The sequence below is a fragment of the Leucopleurus acutus genome (genome assembly GCF_964270905.1).
Source record: "Leucopleurus acutus genome assembly, chromosome: 6".
In the NCBI taxonomy this organism is placed as follows: Eukaryota; Metazoa; Chordata; class Mammalia; order Artiodactyla; family Delphinidae; genus Leucopleurus; species Leucopleurus acutus.
This window is the reverse complement of record NC_139149.1, coordinates 57,697,076-57,712,806: the sequence shown is the minus strand read 5'-3', so window position 1 is coordinate 57,712,806 and position 15,731 is coordinate 57,697,076. Positions and strand designations below refer to the sequence as shown.

Below are 15,731 nucleotides of genomic sequence, written 5' to 3'. Positions count from 1 at the left end.
ATACTTACATTTTGTATTATGAACTATAAGAAAATTACTTTCATTAGACTACACAACTTCTTATAATGGACAAAATAGTATTGTCACTTAATTTGGCTTCTCAAAATTAAATACAATAAATTGGGCTCTTAAGTCATATGTAATGATGATTTTATACATATATTACTTGTTTTGGAGCCACAAAATCTAGAGCCATGAACCCATGGCTTACTAGTGTTTACATGTGGCACTGGCATCAAGAAATATATTTGCAGCAGCTATCTTTGTGGAAGGAGGGAGTTGAGTCACTCTAGCACCTTTTTCTAAGTTTGTGGTACTTTGTATTTCAATCTTCCCTGAGGTCTTTTTTGATCTTAGTGTAGTTTCCCCAAGTTGTGGTTAGTGGGCTTGGATTTATTTAGTTATATTAGTTATGATAGATTTAACTTTAGATTTTAAAACTCACTTTTAAAAGCAGGTCCCAAAATAGCCTGGGACTTCTGTGTTGGTTGATCCAACTTTAAGAAGCCACATCTTTTTCTTTGTGGTCTGCCATCCACAGAATTGTCTGCTTTTCTCTTATGGTTTTAGGACTGTGGCCAGTTTTAATTGCATTTCCTCATTTCATCTTCCACACTTGTATTTGCTTTAGAGAGAGGCTGGTTTTCTTTTTTCCTTGTTTCTTTGATGTAGGCTTCTTTAAGTCCATAGCAAACCTCTCCTGTCATCTTCTTGGCCAGAATAGGGTCATGTGTCCATTCCAAAACCAGTTATGTCCAAGAGAGGTATTATTGCCCTTAAAATCAGGCCCATCTCGGGACTTCCCTGGGGGCGCAGTGGTTAAGACTCCATGCTCGCAATGCAGGGGGCCCGGGTTCGATCCCTGGTCAAGGAACTAAGTCGCACATGCATGCCGCAACAAGAGTTTGCATGCCACAACTAAGTAGTCCACCTGCTGCAACTAAGGCCCGATGCAACCAAATAAATAAATATTTTTTAAAAAATCAGGCCCATCTCTGAAAACGAAAATGGGGTGAAATTCCATTTAGAAGTACAGGTTGTGTGGAAAAGGCATGATACCTGAACAAAATTGCATTTCTAATCCGAAGGAAGGAAGGGGAACTAGGAACAGAGGCCAGATAGGAGTCAGCCTCTCCTGAAGTTACATGTGCTGTGTAGGGGAGGGAATGTTAACAGAATAAAACTTGGATTCAATTAGGGGAAAAAAATTCGGGAAATAGTTTCTGGGTAGGCAACCAAAAAATGTCTCTGTCTTCATTAAAAAATGGCACCTCTTCAGAATCTGCAGGAAAGTTGTTACAGGCAGAAGGGAAGTTCTTTGGTATAAAACTTTTATAGTGCTCCCTGCCCTCTGAATAAATCTGTACAAAACTAGTGTTCAAAATTTCTAGGTAGTATTTATAGTCCTGATTACTTATTAGTTTAAAAAAAATTTCCCCCTACCTTGTTCCAAGAAGGAATTTGAGGTTGTTGAACTTCTAAATGTATTGTTTGTTTATCTCAGTAATGCCTGGCACATAATAACCACTCAAGAAATATTTGTTGAATAAAGTAAGTGAATGAATGTATATAAGTCAGTATTGAATTGATAAATGTATATGTTTATATATTATCCAAAGCTTTTGACTCCATGCTATCATAAGTTTTTCTTTTGTAGCTTGAAGAAATTATTCAGTGTAATTCCAGTGAAGGATGGATGCCTCCCATCCAAAACGCCATATTTCTTAGCAACTTCTTACTTCAAGATTTATAAAACTAATGAAAAGTCCATTTTGTTTCTTTGTTATTTGTCTTTTTTTTTTTTTTTGGAAAAGTCCATTTTAGAGCAAAACTTTTAATTAAAGAACTGTGATCTGTAATAATTTGGATCACTATCAATATGGTCATATAAGGACAATATTTAAAATCTAGTTTAGTTTTTTAAAAATCCTATTAATTTGGAAATACTTTTTAGAAAATCAAAACATTTTACAAAATAGCATTCATATTAAAGCATGTTATTGTCAGTTTGTTATGGTTTGTATGTTGACCAAGCTTTTTTATCATTATTTACAGGTATAAATTGGTTTGTCAATTATACAGCTGCCACTTGTCTTTTTTTTAATTAATTGACATGTTTTTATGAAATTATTAGCCATTAAGCAATCTGAATAGCGTAGTTTTAAAAGCAGAGATCTTTTAATATGATTTATTTATTTGATTCTCCCATAATCAGGACTTCTAAAAATTGACATGTATCTATTGAAATATCATTTGACTTTTGGAATTCTGAAGTCGGCATCTGACCCTCTGAGGGCTCTTAATATTCTTTTGATGCCCATCACTACCCAACTAAAATATATTCTTTTTATTAAATAGATTATTTTTGTGTGTATTAGGGAAATTAAGTTTGGCACATTCTCTTTCTGATATACTATGTGGTAGATAGTCATGACTGACTTTAAATCTATAAAATTTTTTACTTCTGTATTTTAGGAAAAAGTATTGGGGGACGTGGCCACAAAATTAGCGACTATTTTGAAGTAAGTTCATTGAGAAATATCTTTAGTTCTTAATATAATTTTGCTGTGGGCTGAAATAATTTGTTTGAAGCACAAAGTCAACTTTTGATTATCTGCTTAATTAGAGCAGAACTTCAGTACTATGTGATGTCCTGACTTCTTAGGAATATTAAACTTTACTTTTACTTTGGTATGGCACATCATAATTTTCAAAGTACTTTCTCCCGTATTTGCTTATATCCAGGAGATAGTCAAAGCAGGTGTTATTAGTATTCCTATTTTACAGATGAGGAAACTGAGAGCCAGAGATATAAAGTAGCCTATGTAAAGGCAAATTCTAAATGGAAGAGCAAACAGTAGCTTTAAGTCTCCCAGCCTCTAGAATTCTTTCTGATGTCAGTACCACAGCAACAGTTGAGCCCCGTGGATGGAGATTAAATAATGATAGAGATGTGAATCTAAGAGTCCCTGAAAATAATAAACAGTGGTAAATTTAAATTCTTAGTCTGGAATGTTTCCTTTCTTCTACACAGAAACACTTCTGCCTACCAGTTTTCATTATGAAATATTAATGTGATTATTAAAACAAACATGATCTACTCAGTTGAAAAATATTTATATTTCCTTGAGAGAGAGCAGAATTTGGTGATTAGGAGAAGGGCTGTGTTTAAAATATATATTTTTTATCCTCCATTGTTTTTCTTTCTTGAGTTTACAGTGTCTAAGCTAAAACTGTTGCAGACTATAAGATACACCTAATGCTCTTTAGTTGATGTCAGTCCCTTAGTGTTAATATCATTACAAATCTTTGCCAAAGTAGGATCAAATAAACAAATCTCAGGTGTCTTGGATGCCTACTGTGTGCTAAGTGTTACGCTAGGCACTATAGATAAGAAATTTAGACAAAGCTCCTAGGTTGCAGGAAGCTGTTTAATGAACACACTAGGAAGTCCCCATCTCTGCTGTCCATACATACACCCTGAGATGAAGCCATTAGCAGCAAATTGTTTTCTCCTTCCATTCTTGGTTCAGAAGCATGAGACTTGAGAAAGCTATGGAACAGATTAGGTTGGCTTCTCTTCGTATGCAGTTAAGTCATGCACTATAATGCGTGTTATGCATGTAAGAAAGGATTGATTTTTATTAGACTTTGTGCTGTTAAAAAGAAGGGACTTAGTTTGTATAGTTCCTTATAGTGCTGTGAACATTTAGATACTTAATAGATCTTGGGACTAACAGCTCTGTTTTAAGATAGTTGATTATGTTCACTAACATCTACATGTGAACATGTTAAAGTTTCTTGGGATTAGGGATCATACTGGTTTAACAAACATAAGGGAACTGTGCTAAAATTTGAAGGAAAAATAAGACTTGTTCTTTGCTTTGGGGGAATTTGTCTTTGAGTCTGCCACAAAAATAATAATAAGATATATTTAAATTAATTCATAATGCCATATCTAAAATCGTATTTGTCTAAACCTGTGTTAATAAATAGTGATGTTTCCTTTTTCCCTCAGTACCAAGGTGGAAATGGCTCAAGTCCAGTAAGAGGCATACCTCCTGCAATCCGTTCTCCTCAGAATTCACATTCACATTCCACTCCTTCCTCATCTGTAAGTTTTTACGTATGTAGTCTTTGTGTCTCAGAGTTTTTGTGTACTGAATGATAACTTTTATAATTTGTCTTTATTGAGACCTTTTACATATATTAGCGTTTATCTTTAAAACATCATTCTGTGAGATGAGTTGAATTCTTTTTAATGATTTGATGCTATTAGAACTTTATTTCTGAAAGTAAGATTCTAAAGTTAAAGATTTCCTGAATTAATTATAAGGCGTGTTCTTCGCTTTGGGGGAATTTGTTCCCCAAAGAAGTAATGTTTCTATAAAAGAATGATGGGACCAGGAATTCCCTGGCTGTCCAGTGGTTAGGAATTGGCACTTTCACTGCCGGGGCCCGGGTTTGATCCCTGGTCAGGGATCTTAACAATTAAATTTCTTAACCACTAAAATGGTAGCATAAGTAATTCCTTTCTGGGAATCCTGAAATAAAGAGTAGGCAGCCATCAGCCTCAGATAATGTAGTTTGGCATAGGAGAAGAATCTTGGACCTGAAAATTGTCTTACAACTTTTTGGTTTGTTTCTAACATTTTTAAGACCTAGTTCTTTTATATGCATTTTTCTACATATTAGATTTTATTCTATTTTTTTAACTTTCATTATGTGACAGTTCATTGTCTAACCAGAAAAACAATGTTGGCTTTCAGTAATTTAAAGATGAATTTAAAATTCTTAAAAATCAGAGTATCTCTTATTTACTCAAGTACTCTGTTTTTACTTCCAGTGTCCCTTTCTAGTTCTGTCTGTAGACATATACTTCTTAATGTCTTACTCATTTTGTACCTTGGGGCACATCATATTGCCATATACTAAGTAAAGCGTAAGACTCAACAATAACTTTGAGTTGTAGTGATAGCATTGGTACATGATGTAATCTTTTGCTTTCAGTGAATGTATTTTAAAACCAGTGACTAGATAAACCATGAAACTTATCAGTTAATTGATATTATACTACATATGGGCATGCATTATTGTACCCACTACTAAAAGAGTTCTGTATTAAGTTCTTTACAGTTTTACTTTTTGAACCATTATAATCTGTTTAATATTTTTGTTTTAAAATAATATATTTGGCCTTGTTTTAGTTAACAGATTGAAAGCATTAAATTTGCTTTTATGGCACCAGATTGTTAAGTTCCTTGAGGGCACGGCATATGTGGCTGGTTGTCTCTTTTATTGGGCTTTATAAGAGGGAGGTACTTAATGCTTATTGAATAAATGGTGATTAAAAATTTTTAAAGTTCAATTATGTTTTTTTTAATTCTTGATTTTTTAAAAATAAATTTATTTATTTATTTTTGGCTGCGTTAGGTCTTCGTTGCTGTGCGTGGGCTTTCTCTAGTTGCGGTGAGCAGGGGCTACTCTTTGTTGTAGTGCGCAGGCTTCTCGTTGCGGTGGCTTCTCTTGTTGCGGAGCACGAGCTCTAGGCGCGCGGGCTTCAGTAGCTGTGGCACGTGGGCTCAGTAGCTGTGGCTCGCAGGCTCAGTAGTTGTGGCGCACAGGCTTAGTTGCTCTGTGGCATGTGGGATCTTCCCGGACCAGGGCTTGAACCCGTGTCCCCTGCATTGGCAGGCGGATTCTTAACCACTGTGCCACCAGGGAAGTCCCCAATTATGTTTTGAATTATTATCCTGATAAAAACTTAGGAAATGTTTAGTTGTTGCTAAGCAAAAGCCTATTTTTTTCTTGCTAATATAAAATTTTTAATATATTTTTTTAAGGTTCGACCGAATAGCCCTTCTCCTACTGCATTAGTTTTTGGGGACCACCCTATTGTACAACCAAAGCAGTTATCCTTTAAAATTACTCAGGTAAATGGTAATTAAAATTTCTTTGTATGAGAAGCCGGTGACCGACTTTGTACACACAATTAAGATGTCTTCTCTTTGTTTTAGACATGGTCATAAAGTAAAATTCTGTATCAAGAAAGCTAATTGCTAAACAAACAAGAAAAACAGTTTGTAGGGGGTGAGAAGTTGAAACACCCAATTTACTATCAGCTTGTCCTTTGTTACATACTGGTTAAATATATATTTTAAGCAAATTAAATAAATAGAACAGCCATAACATGTCAGTTCTGTTTACTGATTCTTTTTGAACTTAACATCCAAGTGCATATAATCGATACCTTCATGAAAGTGTTATATTTGTTATAAGTGGACATTAAAGCAGTTTGTTCCATGTGTCTGTATTTTTGTATATTCATATATGCTACACATTTAAAAATCATTTGAAAATCAGATATCTTTTACAGTTATTTAGTTTTATGAATTTTGAGTACTAAGGTTTTCATTTTAATTTCATACATGTGACAGTTTTTGGATGACTGAGATTAAGGATTGAAAAAGTAGATCTTCTTGCTTGCCACCTTAGTTGTGCAGTTTATTGCCATTATACTTCTTCTTTCTGGTCATGTCCAAACTGTTGTGCGTGCATCAAAACTTCTTTCTTTGGATGATCTTTAGGCCAGGATTTATAAGTACATTGCTTTCAGTCAGCAAACAGCTTGTGAAAGTTTTTGCCATGTTCAAAAGTCAGCTAGAGTTGATAGCACAAAGCAGTGGTTATATTGAATTTTAATGAAGAACATATCAATATTCTAAAAATTTAAATAATTAACCTTAAAAATTTTTCTTTTTAAGTTTATAGCACTTATGCTTCTGAAGATATTAAAACTTAAAACTGCAGTAAGACTTTTTGTGATACTCTTTACATACACACACAAACTCCAATACTTTCTTTGCTCTTTAGAATCAGAGTAAAATCTAATTTTATGTTTGCATGCAGTGATATATATATAATGGAGTAATAAAATAGCTTTCTTTCGTTTAGACCGACCTTACAATGCTGAAGTTAGCAGCATTAGAAAGTAATAAAAACCAGGACCTGGAAAAAAAGGAAGGTCGTATAGATGACTTGCTCAGGGTAAGTAAGAAGTCATGGAGGGGAAAAATTTGAGTAAATTATTTGGCAGTAGAAAAACTGGTGAGAAAATACTTATATTGTAAAAAAAACTCTATTACTGGAAAAAAAAATAAGCCTTTGCTTTTAGTGTAAGTACATAATTGAAAGTATCAACTATTAAACGATAAAAACTATTTTATTAGCTCTTTAAATGTGAATTGAGAAACAGTTGGAGAAATAGAAGTTTATAAAATTTATTTTTACTTGATCAACTATCCTAAGATATCCATTTCATGGTAGTTTTTTTTGTTGTTATTGTTGTTGTTGTTGTTGTTTGCGGTACACGGGCCTCTCACTGTTGTGGCCTCTCCCGTTGCGGAGCACAGGCTCCAGACGCGCAGGCTCAGTGGCCATGGCTCACGGGCCCAGCCGCTCCGCGGCATGTGGGATCTTCCTGGACTGGGGCACGAACCCGTGTCCCCTGCATCGGCAGGCGGACTCTCAACCACTGCGCCACCAGGGAAGCCCCCGTGGTAGTTTTAAAGTTAATTGATTTTCTTATAAACCTGACTGCCATTTGACACTATACTAGAGGAAGTAACTACTGCAATTTTGTGAGATTTTTAATGGAAACTTTATAAAAAGACACATCAAAAAGTATGCCTAATAGGTGAGTAAGGGGTAAAGCAGTGGTTCTTACCCCTAGCTGCTCATTAGAATCACTGGATGGAAAGTGTGGAAGACACTTTGTAAAAAGTACTGATGCTTAAACTCCACCCTGAGGGTTTCTGATTAAATTGATATGACGTAGGGCTTGGGCATTGGTAGTTTTAACGGCTAATTTAGCCAACATTGAGAACTGTTGGTATAGAAACTCAATGAAACCGTCATCCGTGATCATATAATTACTGATACCTTTGAAACATCCAGTGTGCCTTTCCTGGTCCCATCCCATTCACTCTCTTACATCCCTTTACCATTAACCACTATTCTAAATTTTGTATTTATTTATTTATTTATTATGCCTTATGTTTCTTTATAGTTATATTACATATATCTTATACATTCTTAACAACATATTATTTCACTTTATATAAATTACAAAATTACACTGTTTGTACCATTTTGCCCTGCTTGTTTTCACTAAACATTATGTGTGGGTTTGTCATGTAATAGTTTGTTCATTTCACTGCTATATAGTTAGGCATTATATGAATATATTATAATTTATCTTTTCTGCTCTAGTTGGACATTTTATTTCTACTTTTTGCTAGTATGAACAGTTCTGCTAAGAATGTTCTTGTACATATCTCTGTGGCACATGTGGAAGAATTTCTCTATGGTATATGCTTAGGAGAGACATGGCCAGAGTATAGGGCATGCATATCTTAAACTCTACTTTATAATAGCAAATTTTTCCCAAGGTTGTTGGATCAGTTTCCATTCCACCAACAATGAGCAAGAAATAATCTTATTGCTTATTATCCTTGCCAAGGTTCATTATAATCATAGTTAATTTGGGGGTTCAATTTAATGGGTGTAACAAGGTATTTGTTATTATGCATTCACTTTATTTTTTGAGCATCTTTAAAAATATTTATTAACTATTTGTATTTCTTCCGTGAAGTAAATGATCATTTTTTTTGCTCATTTTTCTTAATGGGTTCTTGTTGTTTTTTAAATTGATATCAGTTTTTTGTTGGCCATATATGTTGATTTTTCTCCCAGTGTGTGAATTATCTTTTTATTTCTTTGTACTGTCTTTTGATGATTAGATCATTTAAAATTTATATGATTAAACATATCTTTTTATTTATAGTTTGTACCAAATTATTATCAAAAGTATACCAAAATAATTTGTTGTTTTTAATCCCTAATATCATAAAGATGTTCTTCTATATTTTCTTTTAAAAGTTTTATAGTCTGCTCTTTCAGTACAAGTTCTCACTGGGATTTATTTTTGGGTATAGCATGAAGTAAGGTTTCATTTTAACTTCTTTCTATGTAGAGAACCAGTTGTCCAGACCACAGAATTAAAAGTCCACTTTTTACTGCCAGCCCCATCATGTAATCTCGTTTTCATATACAAGTGGATCTATTTCTGTGTTCTGTGTTAAGTTCCATATTCTATTTGTGTATTCCTATACTGGTACAACAGCATCTTTTTATCATTTAGCAGTTGTCTTTGGCTGTTAGTAACAGAGAACATAAACAACAGTACTTTAAATGATATACAATATTATTTTTTGAGAGTAGAACAGAAAGGGGGGCTCCAAGTCAGAGCATGAGGGTACAGAGTCTCCTGCCCACTGAGTCACCTGCCCAAAACCGAATCCAGTTGGGGATGGAGGTGGGCCCTTCCATAGCAGGCGCAGGAGGAAATGGCGCTGGGATAACCCATGGCACACAGTGCCCCTCACTAACAAACCCGAGATAGGCTTTCCTTTCCTCTGCATGCTGCTCACCTCTGTGAGGAGAAGGGTGGAGGCGCAGTCTTTCCCTGGCCCCTGGGCTAGTGAGGGAGGCTGGGTGGGGCACTGCAATTGCAGCTGCTACTGCCACACTGACCATTCATCCCAGATGTGACTGAGGAGGGCCTGGAGCCTGTTCATCTGTCCAGACAGCGATGTGTGGTTGGGCTGTTATCCCCCTGGACAAAGCATAAGGGGCCACGGGCCTTTGAATGGAAGGTAGTAGGTTTTGTGGAAATGCCATTTAACTGGCCGTGCTTTATTTCCGGCCAGGCAGAGCCTTGCTATCAAGCAGAAACAACTGAGCTGCTCAGGCCGTAGGTGTCCGGACAGGTTTCTATAAACAGCAGTACTTTAAATGAGACACAATATTATTTTTTGAGAGAAGAGCAGAAGGGGGCAGCCCAGGTGTGATGGCTTCACAGTGTCATATAGGATCTTGGCTCCTTCAGTTTTTCTGCTCTTTCACTGTTAGTACATGGCCTTCATCTTGAAGATCATATCAAGGTACAAAATATTTATTAGAGGCACAGTTATGATATCTGTGTTCTTAAGCAGAAAACAGGAAGAGGAAGGAAATAAAAAATGCAACAATTCTGTGTGTAGCCTTCTTGGGTATTCCACTGAACAACTTCTGCAAGGGAAGCTGGGAAATACAGTCTTTTAGCTAGACATATATCAATCCATAATAAAATGTTGGTTTTCCATTACTACGGAAGAAGGAGAGATTTGGGTGATTATAATGACTCTAGGTTTATATTAAGCCTTGATGTGTGGTTGAACAAGTATCATCTCCTTTTTGGTTATTTTTGGCCCTTTGCTGTCTTAGAGAAGTGTTAGAGTCAGTTTTTCAGTTTTCACACACGTAAACAATTTGTTGGGGTTCTGTTTGAATTGCACCTAATGATAAGGGTCTGATGCTAAATTCCATTTATGTTCCTCTGAAAGTATCTTTATTTTACCCTTTTCCTTGGAAAACAATTTTATTAGATACATACTTTTAGATTGGCAGCAGTATTTTCTCCCAGCATTTTTGATGTATTATGTCGCTGTCTTTTGGCTTTCACCATGATTGGCCTAGACCTGTGGTTTTCAAAGAATGATCCCCAGACCAGAAGCATCAACATTACTAGGGAACTTATTAGAAATAAACTTTTAGAGCCTACTCTAGAGCTACTAATTCAGAAACTGGGAATGGGTTCCAGTAATCTGTGTTCCAACAAGCTCTCCAGGTTGTTCCCTGGTGACTGACTGTACTAGACTAATCAGACTCATCTTCTGAGTTTAGAGAGAAGACCCTTGCCTGAGCGTGTGGCTGCCTACAAAGTTAACAAAATTTGTATTCATATGGCCAAGAAAGATGGTGAGAATAGTTAGCTGTTGGATGGGCATCTGCAGTGTCTTCCACTAGTTTAATGGAGAAAAAAGTTTTATTAGTTAACAAAAGATGGAAGAGAACTCACATTCATTTTTAAGTGTTAGACGCTTTGTATTACTATATTTCAGTTATTTTTAATTAAATGAGATAGAATGGTGTTGCTCTGTTTTAGAAATAAGAAAACTGAGCTAAGGTTCAGATAACTTGTTTGACTTAGCCCAGATTATATATCCTAGAGTGTGGATTTGAACCCATGGAGTATGGATACAAATTCCATGTACTTTTCCACTACACAGTTAAGCAGCATATACCAGTATTATTCCCATGGTAAGTAGATGTTTTAACAAAATTTTTAGAATCATATTCAAATAATCTTATTAATCCCTTTATGAAATTTGTTCAAAATGTATAAATATTCTTAAATGTCTCATATACACAAATTGTAGACCTTTTTCATCATCTACTTATGTTGTAGGCTAATTGTGATCTCAGACGGCAGATAGATGAACAACAAAAATTACTTGAAAAATACAAAGAACGATTAAATAAGTGCATATCAATGAGCAAGAAACTACTTATCGAAAAGGTAAGTTAAAAGTTCAATACATTTTCCCTCTCCTTTCACTAGCCCCTTTTACCTTGTATGCTTTTAAAATTTAAATTAATAAAATTGAATGATGATTTTTCCTCCTCTTTTCAGAGTACACAAGAAAAACTGTCAAGCAGAGAGAAGAGTATGCAAGACAGATTACGCCTTGGGCATTTCACGACCGTTAGACATGGTGCTTCATTTACTGAACAATGGACAGATGGTTTTGCATTTCAGAATCTTGTAAAGTTAGTCACTCTTACATTTTAAAAAATTTAGTATTCCTTTGGGTTTTCATTACTTTCAGAGATTATAGATTTGGAATTATGTTCTACATCTACTCCTTACTACTCTTTGAAATCAGAATTTAATACATTTGAAAGGAACATAGAACAGGCATTACAATTTTAGCTTTAGCATACTTCTTGATTAGTTAGCATTCTTCTGTACAGTATGATGTATTATTCTAAATATGACTTTTCCAGAACATAAACTGACCTAGCTTTTTATAGGTTAGTTGGGAGGGAAATTGTTAAAAGTTTGAACTTTCATTGGAAGATTTATATCTGTATATCTTGGGATTTTTCTGCTTAGTTCTCCCCCCGCCCCCGACCCCCATTCCCCAGTCCTTACTTCAGCACTTGCCTGCTCTCTATTCCTATGGAAAAGACACGAACATTTTCTCTGCAGCCTCAGACATAGTAACTCATAAGTCAGTTGAACTGAGCATGTGGCTTTAGCACTTCTGAGGTCAACTTTAAAATGGAGAAATCATTGTTGCCATGTTTTCTTGAGTTCAGATGGTTGTAGCTAAGGGTAGGTTGACTGTTTATGTGTTGAGCTGGGATCTATCTCCTCCTTTTGTTTTTTGGGGGTTTTTTTAGCTGGAAAACTTTTAATAACCTTTAAAGCAAGAGTGGTGCCACCATCTAAATCAGCTTTCCCAGAGTCAGTCCAGTTAAATGGAAAATGGAGGCAAAGCTTTATTTCACATAGTATCACCTAAACACTGCTGTTTCAAACACTGGTTCCCAGGACTTAAGCACAGAATGGTCTTCTCTCTATCTCCAGAATGGTCTCTCTGTCTCAGTTGATTTATCCAGCTTCTGTTCAACACAACTGTGCTGGGTGTGAGGTATACTATAACGAAGGACAGTGTCTTTATGATGGTAGGAAGTTTGGGTTTTAATTCTGTGGATAATAGGGAGCTCTTACAGTGTTATGTGTGGTGTGTGGGGTCAGATTTGAGTTTTAGAAAGGGAGCTGGTGGTGATGTGGGAATAATATTGGAAAGAACATAGATTGTTGACAGTTCAGATGGAGAAGCATCCAAATGAAAGGTGATGAGGCTTGAGCTAAAATATTAACAGTAGAAATGGAGAGTAGGAAATACAGTTGAGATAGAACTTATAATTTTCGAGTGTTTTTCTGAGCTACTAAACCCAGATCTACAGTTATCCTGGTAATGAATAAAAGAGAAGTTTATATAATATAACCTTAAATATAAACTAATAATATGAATTTAAAATATAAACTCTGCCGGTTGTTAAAATTTCTCCATTGAGCTGTCAAAAAAAGAGTAAAATTGGAGCTTCTGGGTTGGTGAACATGTAGAGATTTGGGGAGGGTATCAGGCTCAGAGAGAGCATGGAAACTCCATGTCTTTTCCCCATACCTTGCCCTATGCATCTCTTCCATCTGGCTATTTCTGAGTTGTATCCTTTTATAATAAAGCAGTAATCTAGTTTTTAAAAAATTACTTGCATTTCTTATTACTAATAATCATTTACTGAGGGCATACTGTATGTTGTTACATATACATATTTTATATCAAGCAGTTGATATTTATCAGTATATATCAAGCTATATATCTGTGATATAACCCGAAGTAGTTGGAGGATGAGAAGAGAAATAAATAAAAATTAGTAATTTTTATATATATATATATATATATTTTTTTTTTGCGTTACACGGGCCTCTCACTGTTGTGGCCTCTCCCGTTGCGGAGCACAGGCTCCGGACACACAGGCTCAGCGGCCATGGCTCACGGGCCCAGCCGCCCCGTGGCATGTGGGATCTTCCCAGACCGGGGCACAAACCCGTGTCCCCTGCATTGGCAGGCGGACTCTAAACCACTGCGCCACCAGGGAAGCCCAGTAGTATTATATTAATAATCTCTAAAATTAGGTCATTACTGAATAATCAGGGATTAGATACATATCCATTCCAGTAATTCTTTCCTTTCATTATTTCAGTAGGTTATTGCTGTTTATTTTCATTAATAACATCTTGATTGTACCTGAAACTAGCTTTAAAAGTAATTTTTAAATAAATTGAAATTATTTATAACCACTTCAAGGAGAAAACTGGATTAAAGTCTTATTCTAACTTTGCTATTCTTGAGATTTTTCTCCACCGTTTTACTCTTTTACCTAGGTGATTCTTGATTCTTTCCCTCCTACCATGTTCTGCTACTACCTGGCTAGAACCATAGGACAAAGAAATGAATGTAAAACCAATTCTTCATCAGCAGCTTAGAAGTTCTCTAGTTCTGGTTTGAATAGGGGCGGGGGAGCAAGGAATTGAAATATTTGACTTGTTCTAAATCTGAGTATCACCACCATGTAGAGTCTTAAATTTTTTCCTAGTGTGGTGAGGTGACCTAAGAGAGAACATAATTATATTAGAACAAGCTTAAGGTGTTGCATGATGGATGGTTTTTAAAAGCTTCAGTTGGAAGCAGTAATATTTTTACTTATATTAATTGCCCATTTTTCAAAGCCATGTAAATTTTTCTTGCTATTTTCTCTTTAAAGTGTCAAAATTCTTTCTTTCTTCCTAAATTTCTGAGGTCAATTTTTGTTTCATTTCAAAATATCACCTACCCATTCCCAAAATTTGACAGAGATACATTTAGAAAATAACACTATTAAATTCACATTTGTCTTTTGTAAGTTTTTCTTTAAACAGTAAGTAATGAGATACATGTATAAAACCTACTCTTTAACTCTGTTCTTTTTTTTTTTAATAGCTCATTTATTTTATTCAACAAATATTTATTGAATGCCTAGTATGTGCCAGTCACTGTGCTGGGCACTAGGGTATAAAGTAGTTGTGGTCTCTATTCTCATGGAGTGATTTAGTCTAACCAGACAAATTCTGATCAAGTGTCTGTAAGAATATTTGTTAGAAAGGAGGAGGTGGGGAGCTACAAGGTACTATGAAATTATATGTGGCAACACATTTTTTTCTAGTTCAGGGGGTTTAGGGAAGACCTTATTGAGAAATGAATGTTTCAGATGAGACGTGGACAGTGCGAAAGTGTTGGTTCACAAGGGTGGGACCATAAGGTTACAAATTTATATTATATGATTTTTCATGTTTAACTAATGTATTTTCATGTTTTAACTGTGAAAAGTAATGGAAGGTTAATTTTCTTTTACGTTTATTTTTATGCAGGCAACAAGAATGGGTGAATCAGCAAAGGGAAGATATTGAAAGGCAAAGGAAACTTCTAGCCAAACGCAAACCTCCCACAGCTAATAATTCTCAGGCACCCTCTACCAATTCTGAACCAAAACAAAGGAAAAACAAAGCAGTCAATGGAGCAGAAAATGATCCCTTTGTTAGACCAAATTTACCGCAACTGTAAGCCTGCATTTTTAATTTTCCTTTTTTTAAATTGTTGCCAGTGAGCATGAATGTTAGTAATGGATGTTATTTTTAAGTAAGTAGTAAAAATCATTATGGCCAGGAAGGAAGGCAGTATTGAAAAAATTTACTTCTAAAATAATAATAAGCCCCCAATCTGAATTCTACCTAAGTGGAGATTTACTAATCCTCTTTTAAAATGAAGACTTACGTAGCTAAGAAGAGGCTGGAATCCACTTTTTCTTCCATGTCTGAATGATAGAGTCAATTATCAGTATTGATTATTCCAATTCAACGTTCCTATTAGTGTTCCTTTTTCTGAGAGAATGTTAAGTAATCTCAACCTATGAAAGCAGCTCATTCAGAGGTTATAGGTATTTTTCCCCTCTCTTTGTTTTCTAGGTTTTCTGCTCTAATGATGAATTACTTTTTATAATTCAAAAGTCAAAGACATTTTAAAAAATTATGTGTTTATCATAGAAAATTCAGAAAATATGAAAGAACATAATGAAACAGTACAGACCTTGATCCTGTCCCACAGAAAACAGCATTGTTAGAATTTCAGTGTATAGATTCAACCTAATTTATATAATTTTTCTGTTCTATAAGACCTCAT

The 15,731-nt window shown here is 35.2% G+C and overlaps 1 protein-coding gene across 2 annotated transcripts in view; it reads left to right on the top strand.

The window, feature by feature from the left end:
* Window positions 1-15,731, top strand: part of TLK1 (tousled like kinase 1) — a 152,312-nt gene that overhangs the window by 92,050 nt on the left and 44,531 nt on the right. For both annotated transcript variants that reach the window (XM_082841632.1, XM_082841633.1), the window contains exons 5-11: window positions 2,476-2,522; window positions 4,019-4,114; window positions 5,844-5,933; window positions 6,955-7,047; window positions 11,351-11,461; window positions 11,576-11,712; window positions 14,924-15,112. In XM_082841632.1, coding sequence (XP_082697758.1) covers window positions 2,476-2,522; window positions 4,019-4,114; window positions 5,844-5,933; window positions 6,955-7,047; window positions 11,351-11,461; window positions 11,576-11,712; window positions 14,924-15,112 — 763 coding nt within the window. The remainder of the gene's footprint in view (window positions 1-2,475; window positions 2,523-4,018; window positions 4,115-5,843; window positions 5,934-6,954; window positions 7,048-11,350; window positions 11,462-11,575; window positions 11,713-14,923; window positions 15,113-15,731) is intronic.